This window comes from Rhineura floridana, chromosome 17 (genome assembly GCF_030035675.1).
Source record: "Rhineura floridana isolate rRhiFlo1 chromosome 17, rRhiFlo1.hap2, whole genome shotgun sequence".
Taxonomy (NCBI): Eukaryota; Metazoa; Chordata; class Lepidosauria; order Squamata; family Rhineuridae; genus Rhineura; species Rhineura floridana.
Window position 1 is genome coordinate 23273166 of NC_084496.1, and position 22129 is coordinate 23295294.

Sequence of the window (22129 nt, forward strand, 5' to 3'; positions counted from 1 at the left end):
GAAGCCTTAGGAGGTAGTTCCGTGAAAAAAGTGTTGCATGCTTGAAATCTTGGTTTAAATGTTGATTAAATTCCAACTTTCAGTTTTCTTCGGAAGGTTCTTTCTCTATTTCCCTTGTCTTTCCTTCATAGAATTGTTGGAAGGGGCCTATAAGGCTATCAAGTCCAACCCCCTGTTCAATGCAAGAATCCAAATTAGAGCATACCTGACAGGTGGCTGTCCATCTGCCTCTTGAATGCCTCCTGTGGTGGAGATCCCACCACTTCTCTTGGTCATTGGTTCCATTGTCGTACCGCTCTAATAGTTAGAAAGTTTTTCCTGATGTTCAGTTGAAATCTGGCTTCCTTTAAGTTCAACCCATTGTTCTGTGTTCTGCACTCTGGGACGATTGAGAAGAGATCCTGGCCCTCCTCTGTGTGACAAGCTTTCATGTATTTGAAGAGTGCTGTCATATCTCCCCTCAGTCTTCTCTTCTCAAAGCTAAACATGGCCAGTTCTTTCAGTCTCTCATTATAGGGCTTTGTTTCTCATCCCCTGAGCATCCTTGTTGCCCTCCTCTGAACTCGTTCCAGTTTGTCTGCATCCTTTTTAAACTGCGGTGTTCAGAACTGGACGCAGTACTCAAGATGAGGCCTGACCAGTGCCAAATGGAGGGGAACCAATACTTCACGCAATTTGGAAACTATACTTCTGTTAATGCAGCCTAAAGTAGCATTTGCCTTTTTACAGCCACATCACACTGTTAGCTCATATTGAGCTTGTGATCAACAACAATCCCAAGATCCTTCTCACGTGTAGTATTGCTGAGCCAAGTATCTCCCATCTTGGAACTGTGTGTTTGGTTTCTTTTTCCTAGGTATAGAACTTGGCACTTATTCCCATTAAATTTCATTCTGTGTTGTTTTCAGCCCAATGCTCCAGCCTATCAAGATCCCTTTGAATTTTGTTTCTGTCTTCCAAGGTATTAGCTATCCCTCCCAATTTTGTATCATCTGCAAATTTGAAAAGCATCAGTTGGGTTGCTCCTAAATTGGTAGGTGCTTTTTAATCTTTTGTTTTGCCATTAAAATAGCTTTCCCTTTGCCATGCGCTGCTCCTAATTAAAAATAGCAAGTAAATCTCTCTCATAGGGTATCAGAGGGGCTACCAGGAAAGCTAATGTAATCTTGTTAGGGCATTTCTGGCACTACTGTGAAGTAATTGGATGCTGTGTCATTGCAACTGCCAAAAAACAGTGGGTGCCACCTAGAAAGCACTTTTGCTCCACTTGCTGAAACGAGGCTGGTGCCGTGAAATTCCTTGCAACCTCTGTTGGAATAAGCACAGGGTGTGCATTTGCATTCGAAAGAGAAATCCTGAAAGGATCTACAGTATATACTTGTAAATGTTTTAGGAGTTGTAATCTGCTAGGTTTTGTAGGGAGCAGCCCACAGGTGAAATCTTGCAGGGCAGGAAGCAGTTATTACATGGTAGCTGAATTGAGTTGGCTAGTAATCATATCTGTTAAAGCACTCTAACTCTGCTGCTAGCAGAACAGGAGCCAGCACACTTTTGAAGACACAGGATGGTTTCCTCACAGTCACGGAGCACATGGATGTAAAGGCCAGCCTTCTCCAACTTGGTGACCTCAAGATGTTTTGAATGAGAACTCCCATCATCTCTGACCATTCATTGGCCATGTTGGCTGATGGCTATTGGGGCCTCAAACATTTGGAGGGCAGCAGGTGAAGTGAAGGCTAGTCTAGACGGTGTCCTTTATCTGGAAGACGAGTGCCTTTGGTTTTTAGCTGTTGTTGCTTTTTAGAAATGCTAGGATTTTGTTGGCTTGAATTTTTGTAAATTGTATTATTTTTATTTGTATTTTCTATTTGTGTTTTTCTATTTGTGTGTAAGCTGGCTTGGGGGCCTTTTTGGCCAAAAGGCTGCCTAGAAGTAAACCATAACATAACATCCAAAAAAGTATTATTAAAGCTAGATTAACTAAGCACATAGAAGAACAAGCCTTGCTGAAGCAGAGTCAACATGGCTTCTGCAAGGGAAAGTCCTGTCTCAGTAACCTATTAGAATTCTTTGAGAGTGTCAACAAGCATATAGATAGAGGTGATCCAGTGGGACATAGTGTACTTAGACTTTCAAAAAGCTTTTGACAAGGTACCTCATCAAAGACTTCTGAGGAAGCTTAGCAGTCATGGAATAAGAGGAGAGGTCCTCTTGCGGATAAGGAATTGGTTAAGAAGCAGAAAGCAGAGAGTAGGAATAAACGGACAGTTCTCCCAATGGAGGGCTGTAGAAAGTGGAGTCCCTCAAGGATCAATATTGGGACCTGTACTTTTCAACTTGTTCATTAATGACCTCGAGTTAGGAGTGAGCAGTGAAGTAGCCAAGTTTGCTGATGATACTAAATTGTTCACGGTTGTTAAAACAAAAAGGGATTGCGAAGAGCTCCAAAAAGACCTCTCCAAACTGAGTGAATGGGCGGAAAAATGGCAAATGCAATTCAATATAAACAAGTGTAAAATTATGCATATTGGAGCAGAAAATCTGAATTTCACATATATGCTCATGGGGTCTGAACTGGTGGTGACCGACCAGGAGAGAGACCTCGGGTTGTAGTGGACAGCATGATGAAAATGTTGCCCCAGTGTGCGGCAGCTGTGAAAAAGGCAAATTCCATGCTAGAGATAATTAGGGAAAGGTATTGAAAATAAAACAGCCGATATCATATCCCGTTGTATAAATCTATGGTGCGGCCACATTTGGAATACTGTGTACAGTTCTGGTCGCCTCATCTCAAAAAGGATATTATAGAGCTGGAAAAGGTTCAGAAGAGGGCAACCGGAATGATCAAGGGGATGGAGCGACTCCCTTACGAGGAAAGGTTGCAGCATTTGGGGCTTTTTAGTTTAGAGAAAAGGCGGGTCAGAGGAGACATGATAGAAGTGTATAAAAATTATGCATGGTATTGAGAAAGTGGATAGAGAAAAGTTCTTCTCCCTCTCTCATAATACTAGAACTCGTGGACATTCAAAGAAGCTGAATGTTGGAAGATTCAGGACAGACAAAAGGAAGTACTTCTTTACTCAGCGCATAGTCAAACTATGGAATTTGCTCCCACAAGACGCAGTAATGGCCACCAGCTTGGATGGCTTTAAAAGAAGATTAGACAAATTCATGGAGGACAGGGCTATCAATGGCTACTAGCCATGATGGCTGTGCTGTGCCACCCTAGTCAGGGGCAGCATGCTTCTGAAAACCAGTTGCCGGAAGCCTGAGGAGGGGAGAGTGTTCTTGCACTCAGGTCCTGCTTGCAGGCTTCCCCCAGGCACCTGGTTGGCCACTGTGAGAACAGGATGCTGGACTAGATGGGCCACTGGCCTGATCCAGCGAGCTCTTCTTATGTTTCTTATGTGCGTGTGCACGCCATGTACAGACATCCATGCAAATTGTGTGACAGATTGTGAATTGCCACATGCCTGATAGGCTGTGACAAAAATTGCTGTGTAGGTAACCAGCTGGAAAGCTTTGCAAAACTCATTGCTTTTTCTTTTGGGGAAAGAGCTGCAGCTTAATGATAGAGCGTCTGCTTTGCATGTAGAAGGTCCCAGGTTCAATCCCTGGCATCTCCAGGTAGGACTTAAAGAGACTGCTATCGAAAACCCCGGACAGCTGTTGCTGAGGTCCACCTGAATTAGGTGGGCCGATGATCTCAGTCAGTCTAAGGCAGCTTCTTGTGTTCCTGGTTTTTTCTCTCTTTTAAACCGGAAAATAACTAACATAAATATGAGTGGGCTAATGAAATATTTTAGGCCAATAGTTGGAGACTTGGCTTGCAAGTGACTGGAGGAAGAGAATGCCTATGAGCTGGCCAGATCCAGACAGACTGGAAGACCAGTAATCGCAGGGCTTGAAGAGAATACCATGTTCACAATACAGTGTGTGACCCCATTGCACCCTGTTTGTCCAGCCTCATGCTAATGACACAGAGGAACAGGTAGTGTGGGGAGAAGCCTCCCTTAAAAGATTTTGCCCAGGGACTCTGCCTTGTGTCTGAACCTTCAGCTGCACCCCACTTGCCGGTTATGTCAGAAACAACCTGAGAGCTAAAAACTGGGAGTAGAAAAGGTCTGGATTCCAAATTCTTCCCCTATTACCCAAGCAGCCATAATAAAATCAATACTGAGTAAAATCTCAGCACTTCAGTAAAATCTAATCTGTAAGAGACCTTGCATGCTGTTGACAACAGCGTTTATTTATTTATGAGATTTGTTAGACGCCCATCTGGCAGAGGTTAATCTGCCACCCTGGGCGACTTACAACCAAACACAAGTACAATCCATATAGACAATCAGAAGCCTAAAATCCTAAAAATTAGAAATGAAATTAAAACTCAGACGTTCAACCCTCAAAATCTGCAACTTGCCAGAATTTAAACCCCCCAAGAACTACATTCTGCCAGCCTGACCCCTTCCCACACCTGAGTAAAGAGCCAGGTCTTTAAGGTCCGCCGAAAGCATAGCAGAGAAGGGGCCTGACGGAGATCAGTTGGCAACAAGTTCCAGAGCGTAGGAGCCACGATAGAAAGCAATAGAAAGCATAAACAGTAAACAGTACCAATAAGCAATATTAATCTGACCAATATTAATCTTATCAATAGAATAATAGAATAGTTGAGTTGGAAGGGCCTATACTACCGTCGAATCCAGCTCCCCGCTCAATGTAGCAAAAGCTATCAGAAACAAAACTGGCAATATATAATAGCAACGATAGCAGTAAAAATATGAACAATGCATAAAATACAGATATAGTTTCAAGTACAAATATGTTCGGAATAAGCATAAATAGAACACTAGGAAAGCAGGTACCGATCACCTGCCCAGAAACACAGAGCAACCCAAGAAAATTCAGCCCCACAGTTCCAGCCCAGGTAAGGAAGTAAAAGCTCTCAATAAACATCTCCTCCAATCAAAAGAGAAAAGAGATTGAAAGCAAGATAGAAGCATGGCTTATATCGGTCAGCCCGTTGGTCCATCTAGCTCAGTATTGTCTACACTGACTGGCAGCAGCTCTCCAGGGTTTCAGGAAGGGTCATGTTAATGCTAGTTTAGGTATATTAATGTGGAGTTACTCACTAGTAGAATCCCCTTTGCCTGACGTCTTCCCTTGTGCCTTTATCAGCTGCATGGAATACAGATGTTCAGTAGGTGCTTCACCGCCACTTCCTTGCATTTCCGTGCTGGAAAGAAAATCTCCATTACCTGTTAAGCTTTCTTCTTGCCCTGCTTCCATTAAAGGCAAAGATGCCCTGCCAAATTGGAGGTGGAGTGGGAACCCTGCTCCTCAGTGTATGTACCTGTAGTGACCTTCCAAGGTCACAACAAGGGAATAATACTACTGGCTGGTATTGTCGCTTTTAATTTGGTAGTTATTTATTCATTCATTCATTCATTCATAAAACCTTTGCACAGCCTTTTGATGCAAAGGACCTCCAGGCAACCTGCAAGCTATAGGAACAGGAAAAGCTGCCTTATGCTGAATCAGAACACTGGTTCATCTAGCTCAGAATTGTCTACGCTGACTGGCAGCAGCTCTCAGTGGTTGTCCTCAGCTGACAGGGGACATTTCCAGCCCTACCTGAAGATGCTGAGGACTGGACCAAGGACCTCATATATGAAAAGCAGATGCTGTACCACCTGTTGAGAAGACCCGCCCTCTTGCCATGAATCTGTAATGTTGGTCATCGATGTGGATCTGAAGGCATGGCATGCTAACCTTTCCCCTTCTTCTCTCAGGACTGGAATGTAACATGGCACACGGAGTATCCAGATTTCACCAAGTGCTTTCAGAACACTGTCCTCATCTGGATCCCTTGCATTTACCTCTGGGCTTGCTTCCCAATCTACTTTGTGTACCTCCGCTTCCACAACCGGGGATACATCCAAATGTCACATCTCAACAAAGCCAAAACAGTAAGTGACTCATAGTTGCTGCTGAGTTTTAGCTTCAGCAATCGGATGCGGAAGCAGCAAGCATGCTTCATCCGGCACAGGAGTTGTGATGGTGAATGTGACTCCTTCAGGAAGGTAAAGCTCTTTGAGTACATGTGAGCAGAATCAAATTGCCTTCACGTGATTATTTATTTATCACTGGCATTTGTTAGTCGCTTTTTTTCAACAGTCGAACTGAAAGCGACGTACAACAAGAAAGCAAAAACACAATAAATTGAGATAAACTAACAAAAGCAAACAATTCCAAGACAATTTCAAACAAAAGTAATGCAACCGTAATAAAAAATAACAAATAGTAAATATTACAACAATACCAGAATTAATTCCACACTGTAGATATATAATGTAACGTATAATAGAAGGCCACATCCAATCAATACTGCAAAAGTAAAAAAAGAATTAAACAGTGTCAACTTAGCCTCTATCAGTCAATAAGTGATTCTTATTGTGCTCACCATCCTTGACCTTGGGTGATTCTGTGATCATAGGCAGTAAGTATGTCCTTGAAGTCAAGGTAACTCAGGAACTGTTCTCAGTATCACTGTTGCATGTAATAGGGATCGCAGCACTTTCCCCCCCATCCCTGCTGGTAGGGACCGGGGAGAACTTTAATTTAGTTCTCACTTAAAGCTAAATCTATCAAATTTGCACTTTTCAAAACAACATGAGGACTGAAACACAGCCACCCTTCGAAATGTGCACTTATCCAAATTTTGTGATGCAGTTCTCCAACCAAAGGATATTTACAAAAATGTAGATGTTAGGGGAAAGTGTGCATAACAATTAATATATTTGTGAAAATATCATACAAAAATGATGCATTTGGTCAAGAGCCATCTCGACTGCTGTGAGCAAATAAAAGAGTCATCAGAGAGCAACTTCCCAGGAAGAGCAGCAAAACCTTTTATATATTGTATTGGAGAGACACAAGGCCACGATTTATCACAATGTTTATCTCCTGCCTCTCGGTCATGATTTTTGAGGCTGGTTACAATATTGGTTTTTTGGTTTTTTAAAAAAATCAGATTAAATAACCCGTTAGTGCGGCAGTAGAGATCAAAAATCAAGAGGGGGAAACCACAGGAAAGGCTAAATATCAACACCAACAAAAACCAGTTCAAAAGAGAAATTAAGCCCCATTAAATGTCTGGGGAAATAGTAAGGTCTTCAACTAGCCTCAGAAGGTCCTCAATGAAGCTGAAAGATGACTAGATGGGGGAAGGGACTTCCACAAGAGAGGTGCCATGGCAACTGACAAGGGTATTGGGAGGATGGCAGTTTTTGGTTTTTCAGTGGCATAGATCCTCAGTAGGGGATACATTTGTTTATGAGCAGGCACGTGGAGTACTGTCCTCCTGGCAAAGGGCATACTGTCACACAGATAGGCATAGCAATTTGCTGGCTGAAAGAAGGAGACTAAGCTTTGTGAGGGAGGGGCACTCCAGCTGTTTGTGATGGCCTTTGAGATAGAGCTGGGGTGGGACTTTTTTTTAGCCTGAAGGCCACATTCCTCCCTGGACAACTTTCTGGGGGCCACATGCCAGTGATGGGCAGGGCCAGAGGCAACAGCAGACAGAGCAACGCATGTAATTTTTACCTTTATGCAATAGACTAGTTTCAAACACATCTCTCTGTCTGTTGTCTCTCTGTCATCCATTAAGGCAAACAGAGGTATTATTGGTCACTTTCACTTTACAGAAACACTCAAGGAGGGTGTAAAGCTAGTCAGAGGTGTGGCCTAGAGAGAGTCCCAAGGGCCAGGCAGAGAGATTTGGAGGACCACATTTAGCCCCTGGGCTTTCTCACCCCCGTGGTAGAGCATGTGAAAATGGTTGGTGCAGAAATACCTGATGTGTTAAAAAGAACTACAGTTCTGGTAGCTTTTGTATGGTGGGATACTAGGAGACTTTCTTCTCCTAGTTGTACATTTCACAAGGATTACTTTGCTGAAAATGTTCTCTTTTCCTGTTTCAGGCCTTGGGCCTCTTATTGTGGATAGTCTGCTGGGCAGACCTTTTCTACTCTTTCTGGGAAAGAAATCACAACATTTTCCAAGCTCCAGTTTTGTTAGTTTCCCCTACAATTTTGGGCATAACAATGGTAAGTAAAAGTGATGTGTTATTCTGTAACGTCATGCCATTATAGTAATAAAGCTATAGCGCCCAAAGTTTGTTCCTCACAGTCCACTTGAAAATTGTTAGGGTCTTGGCAAATCATTAAGTTCAAATCATTCTGCCTATTTTAGCAATTGTAATACATTCTGTTAGATGCTGTATGCTTTTTAATTGTATCTTAATTGGTGCTTTTATTTCTTATATCTGTTAAAATATATTTGCCTAAGGATGTCATCACACAGCAATTCTCATGGCTGCCAACAGGTGGCACTGCGAACTACAGTGTGGCGACAGACTTCTGAGCGCTCCTGGATCAATGGAGGAGGGAGAGGAAGATGGAAGCAGGTGGGTGGGTGTAAAGGGTGGGGGGTTGGCCTTGGTGAGAGGTAAATGGAGGGGGGGGGTGGCAAGGGGGTGGGTGGCAAGGGGGTGGGTGGGGGGTAGGCAGGGGATAGGTGAGTGAAGCAAGCAAACGCACAGTGCCTAGTATTGTATTGTATTCCATAGAATTCAAATTGTAATATAACAAAAAAAGAAACAATTAAAATACAATTAAAAATCAATATGAATATTGAATGCAATGGATTTGTCATCTCTTGTCTTCAACCACAAATCCATAGACACGCCATGGACTACCTGAATGAAGCGCATGGACCAGTGGTGGTGTTCGGAGCACAGTTTGGGAACCCCTGCAAAAAAAAAAAAAAAACATGCTCCACTTGTAAACTAGAGCAATGGAAACAGCTAAAATGATTAGTTTCATCTATAGAAAAATTCTAGATAACACAATTATGCTTAGGACACAATTGTAAATCTTGGGTGTAGCTAGTTCATTCGTTCGTTATTACATTTATATCCCATCTTTCCTCCAAGGAGCTCAACGAGGTGGACATAATTCTTTTCTTCCCCAACTTAGCCTCACAACAACCCTGTGAGGTAAATTGTTGTCCTGACGCAACCTTACCAGATCTAATGCCTACATTACTCTTCATCAGATTAATAGTCTTGTTCTTGTTTTGCTTGTCATCATGGCTCTGTGTCCCCTTGAACATTAATTAACTCCCCTTTGTTTTCTCTACAGCTGCTTGCCACATTTTTGATACAGTATGAAAGGATGAAAGGAGTCCAGTCTTCCGGAGTAATGCTGCTTTTCTGGCTTATTGCGCTCCTGTGTGCTACCATAACTTTTAGATCCAAAATAATTCACGCCTCTAGTACGGTAAGCAGTCTTGACTAAACACAGATAACTCAGGAGGGGTTTGCTTGTTTAATGATTGGACTTGGGATTCTTCTCTAAGCAGACACACAAGTGAGTTAATGACCCGTTAAACCTCATTCTGGAGCTTTAAAAGCCACTAAAGTTTCCTTGTTTTGCTTTTTTTTTGTTTCTGTTTGAAACTTGAATCAAAGCCTAGATGATCTTGTCAAGGAACTATCAAAACAACCTTGCCGCTTTCTTGGAAATGCAATTCAGAGAGACACCCCCCCCCCCCGAACAAAGCTGTGGGTGGTTGCTGATGACAGAGCTAATGAAGTGTTTAGTTCTTTTTCCTGATAATTATACAGAGAATTTCTTGCATTGCTTTTTAGATGTGGTAGCTAGCTTGTGCATGAACACATGCATATTGTAACGTCCTGTTGATCACAAACCCATCTATTACACCTTGCACACATATTTCTCATATATATTCAGCTGTCACAGATGTAGTCTCTCTCCCTCCCTCCCTCTCTTTCTGTCTCAAACACAAACAAGTAAATACTCATTCCACTTTTAACATCCAAAGTGGATATCAAACTGGACATGTTTTTACCATTATGCACAATTTACCTGATCCTTGCAATCTTTTTTGGGTGTGTGTGTGTGTGTGTAGGAATCGAAGACTCAAGAATCACAGCTGTATGTGCTTAAGTATCTGTGCATTGCACCCTATGCATAGTAAGGGCTGGTGGTTGCAAGCATGCCAATTATAGAATTTTGGGCTTTGAGATGGTGAGAACACTATAAAGAAAACAATCAACCGTTTGCTCTTATTTTTCTGTGGCTATCCTTGAGAAGATAAAGGCTGTCCTTGAGAAAATAGTTTGTTCACTGTAAGATACAGAGCTGCTTCTGAGCGTGGAAACTTTACATATTATAAACCTTTCCACTACCGCCATCTTGTCTAATTTCCTGTTAAAGCTATCTAAAATAGTGGCCATTACCTCGTTTTTGTGGTGCAGCATGTTTCATAAATTAACTGCACACTGTGTGAAGATGGCCGTCCTTTTGCCTGCCTTGAATCTCCTGCCAATCAAAGTCATTGTGTGGTCCCAAGTATTAATGAGAGAGTTTTATCCATTTCCTTTCTGTACACAGTTTTATAGATTTCTTATCAGTCCACTAACCACAGCATCCATTTTTTCCCTAGGATTCTGGAGTTGATGTATTCCGCTATATTACCTTCTACATCTATTACACTTTGGTGCTAATCCAGCTTATACTGTCCTGTTTCTCTGAACGGCCACCTTTGTTTTCTGAAACAATTCACGTCCCTGTAAGTAATTTTGCCATCGAAGGTGGCTCTCTGAGTGGTGCTTGAGGATTTGTAGTGTTTGCTTAAGTAAATTGCACCTAATAATTTTGTTTGAGACCATATGTAAGCAAATTCTTAACATAAGAATTTTTGAACGCTCTTCTTAAAAGTTTCCGGAAATCAATAAGTTTATTGGCTGAACTGTTGGTGGTGGGTTTTTTAATTTTTAATTTATTTATTTATTTATTTATTTATTGCACTTGTATACCGCCCCATAGCCGAAGCTCTCTGGGCGGTCTACAGCAATCAAAAACATTAAAACAAATATACAATTTAAAAACATATTTTAAAAACAATTTAAAACACAATTTTAAAATTCAAAACAATACAAAAACAATTTAAAAACACATGCTAAAATTCCTGGGAGAAGAGGAAAGTCTTTTTAAAGTTCATTTTGTTCCTATTTTTCTGTTCCTATACATATTGCAGTGTGGAACCTTTTTTCTGTCTGGATTTAAATGGGTGTTCAAAAATCAGATTCATAAACTGGGGTCATTGCTGGTATCTTGTTTGTGTACACGATCTTCTCTTTGGTTTGTGGGATTAGCACCATTACCCTGTCTTGACAGTTGTGATTTAGCTCCTGAGTAAGTTCATAGTTGAGTGTTGTTATTTTTAGAGGGTGATGTAGCTTGTGGACTTACATGGTCTCTGGCGGCTTACGTATGTGCTCAGCTTGACCACAGTGCTTATGGTAGTGAATGGATAAGCTGATTTGGGAGTTCCTACTGGGACTGAACAGTGGAATAAAACTGGAAAAATAGGAATGGAGGAAGCTACGTTATACCGAGTCATTCAGCTAGCACGCATTGTCTATTATTGACAGCCGTCTGTCGGGAATGCTTTGATTTGGATTCCTGCATTGCGCAGGGGGTTAGACTCGATGGCCTTATAGGCCCCTTCCAACTTTACTATTCTATGATTCTGTGACTACTATTCACCCATCTAGCAGAGTATTGTCTACGCTGATTGGCAGGTGCTCTCCATGGTTTCAGGCAAAGATCTTTCCTAGCCCTACCTGCTGATTCTGGGCAGAGCTTGGAAAAGTTACTTTTTAAAACTACAACTCCCATCAGCCCCAGCCAGCATGGCCACTGGAGCAGGCTGATGGGAGTTGTAGTCCAAAAAAGTAACTTTTCCAAGCTCTGATTCTGGGCATCGCATTTGGGATCTTCTGTATGCAAAGCAGATGTTCAGCCACAGAGCTATGGCCAGTGAGGACATGCAGACACTCGAGAATGAGCTTTTGGCTCATGCACTCTCTCCTTTTTACACACGGCAGCCCAACCCAGGTTGTCATTCTAGGCTTTATGAAGCCGGGAACAAGCAGGGTCAAGTGCTTCTCACTTGACATTCCTCTGCTCCCTTCTGTGCCATGCTAGCTTCACACAAAAGATCCTGCCTTAAATTAAACTAGAGTTCCCCATTAATGTTTGAAAAACTCTGGTGTATTGTTGATTAAAGGCTGGTGTAGCACAGTGGGGAGGAGAGCCTGTGATGGCAAACTGCACCCCATGCGGTGACAATTGTGCGTTGGGGAGAGAAGAGCAGAGTTACTCTTTTGGAGGTCTCATTTGTTTCAATGGAGCTTATGCAGGTATAGCACAGTGGGGAGGAGAGTCTGGCTGGGAGTCCAGAGTCTGTGAGTTCAAATCGCCGCTCGTGTCTCCTGGGTGTCAGGGGCCAGCTAAAGATCACCCCCACAGGGAGTGGCTCAAGGGTTATGTGCCCTGCTACCTGTGCAGCCGTGGTCAAGCTGCATAGTCCCAAGGAGACCAGTGGCCCCCCAGCTGGCAGTTGCGGCCAAGGAAGGGGCTGGCTTGTGTAGCTGTGGCAAGCTGAGCAGGCCCTAGCCAGCTGGGGAGGACTAGCCTCAGAGGGAGGCAATGGGAAACCCCCTCTGAATACCGCTTACCATGAAAACGCTAATCTTGGGGTCGCCATAAGTCGGGATCGACTTGAAGGCAGTGCAATGTTGATTAACAAACTAGGAAATTAAACAGAGTGCCTTGGAATGACTGTCCAAACCAGGCCAGCGATCAGTGACTTCCAGTCATGGTTGTAATACAAACTATACTTCATTGGTTAATTCAAATGGGTAAACTAGGGTTTGGCCCTAAACATGGATTGAGAATTTACTAATCACAGGTTGCAAAGGGGAGAGGGAATGTGTGTGCCCAAGATTCCTTGGGGATAATTTTTGTGATGTTCAACCATGGTTTGATGCTGTACGTGAACAACCCAGTAATGGGTATAGATTGTTAGGGTAGACTTTGTCCTAGTAAAGCTCCTGGTAGAGCATGTTTCCTAAATGGAAACAGTAACAAACGATACTCTTAGGAGGTAAACAGAAAACAAGTTATTCTGCTTAAAAAACTAAATATGACTTTAAGATTAGAACAGGAATCAGTCTTCAGTATGAAAGGCCCGAGTTTAAATCCTGCCCCTACTATGGACCAGCTTCAGTTCCGTATGAGCAGAAAGCTATCTGCAAAACTGAACAGATGATGACACTTGCTGCTGCCTATTTGGGGTAATATTGTTTGAGTTAATATGTGTTAAGGAAGAATCTGAATGAACAATAAAGTAATCCAAGGCAGAAGTGTTGTCTGATAAGAATTTGCTTTGAGCTTGACGTTTGGACCTTTTTGTGTACAACAAACGTTTTGCCATGAATTGACTCGTTTTAAGGCAGGCATTTCTTCCTAATAGGAATGCAAATAGTTAGAAAGAGTGATCCAAGCCCTTCATGGTGTTCAGTCTCCTGTTGCTACTGAGGTTTGCCAGCATAAATGTTTGTCTCCAACCTGACTTTTCTCACCTCCTTCAGTCATTGGGGCAGATAAGATTCTTCTCTTGGGCTCTTGCAAGTAGCTTTGATTTTGAGTGTTAGCAACACGCTGGTGTAGTTTACAGCTGAATAGCTCAAACTCCCCTCCCCATTCCACACCTATCTGTTTTGTCCCCCCGAACCAGTATTGGGAATCGTTGCTTTTATGCCATATTGGCACTTGCACCAATAGTTGTTCTGTTAATTTGGAGGGGTTTCCGTGCAGGTATCTGTTGAAAGTGTGTCTAGGGTGTGCTAGCATGGAAAACTTAAGCACATGAAGGAATGTGATAATGCTGGAAATACTTGGCCTGTATATTTCATAATATTCTTTCTATAACCGAAGGGTGGTTGTGCCAGTTTGTAACATGGTGGCATTTTAGCTATGCCAAAGGAGAAACTCCAGAGCAGCCTTTCCCAACCAGCGTGCCTCCAGATGTTGTTGGACCACAACTCCCACCAGCCTCAGCCAGCATTGCCAATGGTCAGGGAAGATGGGAGTTGTGGTCCAACAACATCTGGAGGCACACTGGTTGGGAAAGGCTGCTCTAGAGTGTGGAGAGAAATTGGGGAAATCCTTACACTGGCCTCCATGGCAGTTGTTTAAAAAATATAATCTTGGTAGCGTGGGTGGTACTTGCTCTTGTTGTCATCCCCCCCCCCATTTTAAATGAAAACATGACATGTGTGCCTGGCTTAAACTGGCTGAGAGTTGCCCTTTTACTGTGAGCAAGAGTGTCTGGCTTTTTTTTTTTTAGCTACTTCTTTTTTTGCTTAATCAGAGGGAGGAGACCAGCATGAGCATTTTTACGTTGGTGTGGTTTGTGGCTCCTCAAGCCCTACCATAAATAAACATGACAGAGCAGCAGCTGCCCCTGGAGGCCAGTGATTAATGGGGCAGTTTGAGCTCCAGTAGATGTTTCATAAGGTCTGGGGACCCTCTGAACTTTTTGGTGGAAAATGAGTACAGAGGCTTCCTGTTTTCAGCTTGGAGCAATAACTTCGGAATATTTTGTCTTGCTGGGCAGGACTAGTGAGTTTTCACTCATGCATTGCTTGGTGTGGGAAAACCAGTCCTCTCCCAGCTCACATTCCTGCAAGTGGTATTGGTGATGACGGCAGGCCAAGTGAAGCCAAGGGACTGGGGGGTGGGGGCAGGCAGGATGTCCCACCCTGGTGACCAAAGAGAACTTGGGGTGAGGGAAATCATCCTGTGGAGGAAAAGGCAAGCCCCCCCCCAGCAATGTCTCTTTAGTTAGCCATATATGTCAATTTTTTGAGCCACTCTGGAATGGTATGAACTAGAGGTGTCACTCAAATCAGAGAAAGCAGATTAAAGAAACTAAATTTTAATCTGTTCAATCTGCATACATCTGAATGTGACTACAACAGTTTTGAGGTGGGTGGGAAGAGCATGCTTCCTTATATGTTAAGGTTGGGATGCATGTTTATGTCACAGTAGGTATCGTGTTGGTGTGAGAGTATGTTGGGGGACGTACCTCTCCTAAGATGGTGCCTCCCAGCTGTAGTTTTTGTAAGCTCTTAAATTTTAAAAATAAAGTGTTAGCCAGTTAATCAGGGTTAGGTTTTTAGTTAATTTTTAAAAGCATTTGCCATTGATTGATCTATTCAGTGTAGTCAGTTAAAGCAGGGATGGGGAATGGGATTGGACCCGGAGGCCAGTTCCTTCTCTCTACACACTCCAGCAGACCAAGTTTACCTTGCCCACCTGTCAATCACCTGATGTCATGACGACATCAGGGGACCTTCGTTTGCCCATGCGGTTTGATTTCAAACTGCACGAGCAGAAAAGGGTGTGCAGCACTTCCCAAGCAGTAACAATCAGTTGATTGTCAGTGCTACACAAGGGAGTTTGCAGGCCCTGCTGATCAGCTGATTGACAGTTCTTGTAAAGCTCCTTTTATCCAAGCCTTGCCTTTACCTGCCCAACAGCTGACAACATGAGACATTAGGTGCAGAGCTGGTAGCAGTGGCTTGGCCAAAATAGCCTCGTGAGCCAATTGGGGAGGCCTTGGCTGGCCTAATATAGGCCACAAGCCAAAGGTTCCTCATTGCTGGCCCCAGTACCTCAAAGACCGCCTCACCCCACATAAACTGACTCCGAGCCTGCGTTCTTCCTCTGAGGGCCTTTTCAGTGTGCCCCCTCCAAGGGAGGCAGGGAGGGTGGCAACACACGAACAGGCCTTCTCAGTGGTGGCTCCCCACTTATTATTTATTATTTTATTTATTAAATTTATACCCCGCCTTCTGGCCAAAAGGCCCTCAAGGCGGCTTACAAAAGAAAATGAACATAACAATACATCAATAGAACATAATACCTCAATAAAATACAATTCTCAAAATTAGATAACAAATAACATTATTCCACTTGTGGAATGCTTTCCCCAGGGAGGCATGCCTGGGGCCAAATGTTAATCCGCTCAGAGTAGACCCATTGAAATTAATAAACATGACTATGCCTACTCTGTCTCTGTTTGCTCTGAGTAAAAGTTAGTTGGCTGCAACCCCAGGAAAGGTTTGGACCCTTTCTTTTCCTCACCTCCCAGGACCTACATGCCTTCTGTCTTGTTTCTGTCTAGTTTGGCCTCCCTTGTCTGAAGCAGAAATTCTCTACTGTACTGCCTTGCACTAATTGGGGTCAATTCCTCCCAGGCAGGAGCCGCTTCTATAAGTCTGTCTCTCCTTAACCTTCCTTGCCCTTACAGATTTCCCAGTCCCATTGATGGTATTGGACAGAGCTGACTGGCTGACGTTAATTTGTTTTGGCTTTGATGCCAGGCAAGGTGGGCTGGTGCCTCTGCTGGCTGGGATTGATGGAGGTTTCAGTCCAAAATCTCTAGAGGGCACCTCTAGAGGTAGGCCAAGGCTGGCCTAAGTAAACAGATTTGCACAATAAAGAGTATTAAGATTGCAGCATGCTCTTATCTAGAGCACATGAACTTGATCGATGCTGTTGTGGGCATCACACCCACCATTCCAAGAAGGAAGCACAGGCTGGGTTGGCAGCAAGGGCATTGCTTCTTGGCAGTCGCCTGTTTGTTGAAGTTGGCTGCTGCCTTTCCCTTTTGCAGTTTGGTGTTGAGCTGGGATGGAAGTGAGGGACTGAATTGTGTCTCACCACCCCGGAGACTGCCCTTTTTGTAACCCCAACTGCATGTTGTATAATAGTTTTGACATTTAATATGCTGGGAGGGATTCAGACTCTGAATGTTTTCGAGTTTGGGTGCGCGTTTCTAAGTGTGAGAAAGAGAACATGAACAGTGCATGAGTCACATTATTACTGCCTGATTGCTGTTCGAAGCTGCTGGGAGTGAGGGCTTGAAATGTCTTGCAGTCCAAGGGAATAGCCCTCTCAAAATGCTTGTTGCTCCCCACTGATACTGCCAACAGTTACGCTGGCTTTCTTGCATATCTCTATCTGTATGCAAGGGTGTTTTTGGAGCCCATCAGCACTAACATCATTTGACCAGAATATTTTTCAGCTTATGGCAGGAGAAATTTGGCAAAGGGCTGTGTGGCTTCCAGTGGTAGAACACCTGCTTTGCATGTAGAAGGTCCCAAGTTCGATCCTTGGCATCTCCAGATAAAGGCTCCTGTCTGAAATCCTGGATAGCTGCTGCCTGTCAGTGTAGATCAGTGGTTCCCAAACTCCCCACCACCACCACAGACTACTTGAAAATTGCTGAGGGTTTTGGTGGACCGCTTAACGATTTTTCTGCCTATTGTAGCAATTGTAATTCTATAGATTTCAAATTGTTTTATAATAAGATACAGTGTTGTCCCAGCCCTTATTAAACTATTCACATATAAGATTATTCCCCAACTTTTATACGGCGCCCCCATTTGGATTCACTCCCTAGGTCCATCTGTTGAAACCACACTTTCCAGTTTCCTTCGCAGCCTTTTAGCTGTGCCCCGATGTGTTCCCTCAGCGGCATTAAGACTAGAATGCGGGCTGACCTCTTTGGACTGCCGAGCATGGATCATGACTTTCAATTTTGGGGCAAAAATTTCATTTAACCTTCCCCAAGGCCTTCTAGCCCCATTCTGGAACGACACCTATCCCTCTTCTTGGCTCACAAATATAGAAGCCAAACTGCTGAAAATTGGCCTCTCCAAAGACTATCTGGCCTCCCAATCTCAAAATGATGCACTCTCACAGATCTGTTCTCGGCTTATAGATATTGATTACCAAAACTCAATCTCTAATGCATCCAAAACATGCTCCCCATTGTCCCTAAATTTATCTTTTGCATCTGGTAAACTCGCCCCCTATTTATATTTTCTTACTTTTCCCAAATTACGTTCAGCTTTTACAAAAGCCAGATTCAACGCCTTAAACTCAGCAATAATGGAAGGGAGATTCCGACGAACCCCTTATGAGCATCGTGTATGCCCTTGCGGTCATGAACAGATCGAAACCCTTTCCCATTCCATTTTGGATTGCCCCCTTTATTCACAAATCCGAACTAAATTCCTTAACCCTATCTTGTCGAACCAGAAATTTAAAAGCTTTTCCCCCGAAGATATGATTGCTCTGCTCCTCACAGGCTCTGACAAAGATATCACCATACAAGCATCAAAATTCGTATCTGCTGCCCAATCAATACGTGCCTCTTTCTAATGCTTGTATCATGAATCTTGCTTTTGTTCTGTATCATATGTCAATTTCTTTTATTCTGTTTTAATTTTTGGGTCCTTGACCGCAAATAAACTACTACTACTAAGATACAGCGTAAGAAATGAAAGAGGCAATAAAAATACAATTAAAAATAAATGTGAATATTCAGTGCGATGAATGTGCCATCTCCCATCTTCAAACACAAATCCACAGGCCACCTGAATGACTCTCGCAGACTGCTGGTGGTCCGTGGGCCACAGCTTGGGACCCCCCTGGCGTAGATAATATTGAAGTAGATGGACCAATGATCTGACTTGGTATGAAGCAGCTTCCTGTGTCCTTCATTGTTTTGTTTAAAACTTGGGTTCTCATTGCAGGCGAAAACCCTTGCAGCTGAGAGTTAGTGGGTAGTGGCAATGTTGGTTTTGGCATTATACACTTCACCTTTTCCCCATCTGGTACTTCTCTTCCAAATTGCTGCGTTATATTTCTGAGAGCTGCATTTGAAAATGTTTCTCACACATAACTGTACAGATGCCTGCTGTGGTTTTGTAAGGTCATGCTTAGTTTTAATTTGGCATTCATTGTTGAGCCGAATTCACTGTTAACTGGGAGTCCTTAGAGTGTGTGTGTGTGTGTGTGTGTGTGTGTGTGTGTTGATAATAAGGTTCTAAATTAGTGGATCCAATCGAGGGCCATACATATACTGCCAAATTCTAGACTGTGCATCAACCTTCATTGGATTCTCCTACCTGGTTCTATTTGTTCAGCAGCAACCTGATGAATTAGGGAGAAAAACACTGGGCCCTGATTCGATCCACTAATTGACATTTAGAACCATATTTTCATGTGTGTACGCAAGTTAGTGTATATAATATGACAAAAAATTGGAAAAGGAGATCAGGAATTTTAAGATTGCTGGGTGTGGCAAGCTTTGTTGGGATAAAAAAGCCTTTGGGTGTGGGGCTGCTTTCATTCATAACATGTTGAATCTTTCCACCTTTTAGAATCCTTGCCCGGAATCCAGTGCTACTTTTCTGTCCAAGATCACTTTCTGGTGGATCACTGGGTAAGAGAACAAATCGCATCATGATCATGTAGAACTCTGCCAACCAACATTTCCTAGGTCTGATTTTTTTTTTTTAGGTTTGCTTGAGGCTCTCTTGTCTTTGGCAGTGGGACATATAAGTCATATGGGGCAGTGGACTCCTTAGAGAGAAAGGGAAAACAAATTGTTTCATACATCTGAGAAGTCCCAATGAAATAAACAGATGAGTGTATGTATAATAGCATAATTGAGAGGTATGGAAGAAGTGTTGACATTCTCAAAAACGGCTGGCTGGTTTCCTTCCTTCCTTCCTTCCTTCCTTCCTTCCTTCCTTCCTTCCTTCCTTCCTTCCTTCCTTATCTATGTATCTATCTTATCTATCTATGGCAGGGAGGGGATGTTGCTGGACTCCCAACTACCATCAGCCTCTGCCATCATAGCCAATGATCAGGGATGATGGGATTTGTAGTACAACAGTACAAAAGCCAGTGTGCACTAGTCAGAGTGTTGGACTAGGTCCTGGGAGACCAGAGTTCAAAACTTTACTCAGACATGAAACTTGCCGAGTGACCTTGTGCCAGTCGTTGTCCTTAGCCTATCCTACCTAACAGGGTTGTTGTGAGGATGAAATGGAGAGGGAAGAGAACCATGTACACCATGTTGAGCTCTTTGGAGGAAAGGTGGGTTATAAAAATGCAATAGAACGCACACAACCACCACCCCCAGCAAGATCTAGAGAACCATAGGTTCCCTATCCCTCATCTAAGTTTGTATTTCATATGAGCTGGGCGATCTACTGTATTTCATGGTTAAATGTATGCTTTATTAGTTCCATGTTTTTGCTATGTAAATACTCTGTTTATTTACTTACAGGTTTTTGTTAAGTTGTTTTGCCACTGAACACTGCCTGAGGCAATTTGCAAGATAAAAATTATAATTGCAATATGAGAAGAAATACTTAAAAGCAGCAGGAGCAGCAGCTTCAATGGAATATAATTTGATATAAATAGAATCCTGTAAAACAGCAGTAGCCATGTAAAAGCAGTTAAACTCTTGGTAAATAAATAACAAATTACACAAGGGAAGGCAGACTGCAAAGAGATCTGTCGGGTTTTTTGTTTTGTTTTTGTGAAATAGACACCACCAACAAAAAAGGCTGGATTGGTGGCCAAGCAGAACTTGCTGCAAGGACAGAAGGGAGCCTGAGCCAAGCCTTTGCAGGTGCACGGAGAGGAAAGGAAGGCTCTTTTGGGACAAGGCCATTTCACTCTAAAGAGAGATGCTGCGTTACACTATAAAATAGAGATACTAATTGCTCTTCCAATTGCTAGAGGAGAAATTGCAGCTGTTTCCTTAATTTTTAGTTAGCCCGTCTAATTTCTGTGCATTACTGTGCACTGTTTTTAAATAACTGGTGCGTTTTGCCAATATGTAAACAGTTCCTGGTGGAGTTTTGGCAGCAGCCTTATCCTTCTGAGATGTCAAAGTGCCTTATTATTCAATCAGCTGAAGGTCATTCCTCTTCTCATGCAGGTTGATGGTTCAAGGGTATCGAAAGCCATTGGAAGCAAAAGATTTGTGGTCATTAAACAAAGAGGATATGTCAGAAGAAGTGGTGCCAGGTTTGGTCCGGAACTGGGCAAAGGAGTATGCGAAGGCAAAGAAGTAAGTGTTTCTTGTTAACAGAAGAGCGTTAGGAGAGCCCTGCTGGATCAGGCCAGTGGATCATCTAATCCAGCATTCTGCTCCTACAGTGGCCAACCAGATGTTTACATGCATTATCAATATTAAGATACTGATAATCCGTGAGGGGTTGCCTCCAGATGTTGCTAGACAATCATCCCTTGTGCTGGTTAGGGATGTTTGCATAGAACAGAGGTGTATATGTAATTCTTGGTAACCCCACTTACGTTTTCTCCACAGACTTTTAAAAAACAAAGTTTGTGGTTTTTTAAAAAGCACTCCAACACTGTTTCTGCCCTGGCTGTGTAAAAGTCAGAAAGAACTTGGTATTTCCAGAAGAAGAATGCAAATAAGGTCAATGCACAGCTGAATTGCAAATCCAGCCTAACAGCCATTTAAAGTCTCAAGCTTCAGACCGCAGTTTCATCTTGAAAGTTGCATGCATGCAATTCTAAAACGAATGTAGAATTGCATTCTAACAACTTTTTGCCTGTTTGGAAGCAGCATGGGTCTGCTTCTCTGCTGAGATATTCTCCATCTCTGCTTTGATCTTCCTGCAGCTGCAGTTGCACATTTTTGCATAACATCAAAGTCCATTTCCCTCTTAGTTAAAGTGGCCAGATGCAAAAGAGGCTAAGGTGCCTGTGCATTTAATAGTTGTGTAGGAGGGGATATTTCAGCAAGTCTAGCTTGTCATGCAAGATACACCTGCTGAAATTCTTTTTTCTACACAGCTGTTGAAGATGCAGGCACCCCAGCTTCTTTTGCATCTGGCCACCCTCCTCTCATCCCCCCTTCCCCCCATGGTCCCCCACAGCTAATGGTCGGGAAGAAATATACTCCTGATCTGCCACTTACACCATGGGTAGGAAACTTACCACCAGATATTGTTCAGCTCCTGGTCAGTGTTCAGGGATGATGGGAGCTGTAGTCCAGCTACCTCCAGTTTACACCAAACATGATTATATGTGTGTAAAGAAGTTTGAAAAGGGCATATATGTAAGTTGGTGAAAATGTAGTGCGCGAATGAACGTAAAGTGAATCTCAATCTTTTTTTATTATGGTTAATGACCAGCATAGGAAGCATTCAAAGACAGCATAAAAGGTATTATCCAAGTACAGTAGGGCCCCGCTTTTTGGCGTTCCGCTAATACAGTGCCAGCGGGGCGATCAGCTGTAGCGCAGGGAGCTCCAGCCGCCGCACTCCAGCTAACAGCGCTTGGCCCCTGAAGCT

At 43.1% G+C, this 22129-nt stretch overlaps 1 protein-coding gene across 3 annotated transcripts in view; it reads left to right on the forward strand.

The window, feature by feature from the left end:
- Positions 1 to 22129, forward strand: part of LOC133371831 (multidrug resistance-associated protein 1-like) — a 100660-nt gene that overhangs the window by 19517 nt on the left and 59014 nt on the right. For all 3 annotated transcript variants that reach the window (XM_061599679.1, XM_061599677.1, XM_061599678.1), the window contains exons 2-7: positions 5790 to 5966; positions 7980 to 8105; positions 9201 to 9338; positions 10528 to 10653; positions 19172 to 19233; positions 20746 to 20877. In XM_061599679.1, coding sequence (XP_061455663.1) covers positions 5790 to 5966; positions 7980 to 8105; positions 9201 to 9338; positions 10528 to 10653; positions 19172 to 19233; positions 20746 to 20877 — 761 coding nt within the window. The remainder of the gene's footprint in view (positions 1 to 5789; positions 5967 to 7979; positions 8106 to 9200; positions 9339 to 10527; positions 10654 to 19171; positions 19234 to 20745; positions 20878 to 22129) is intronic.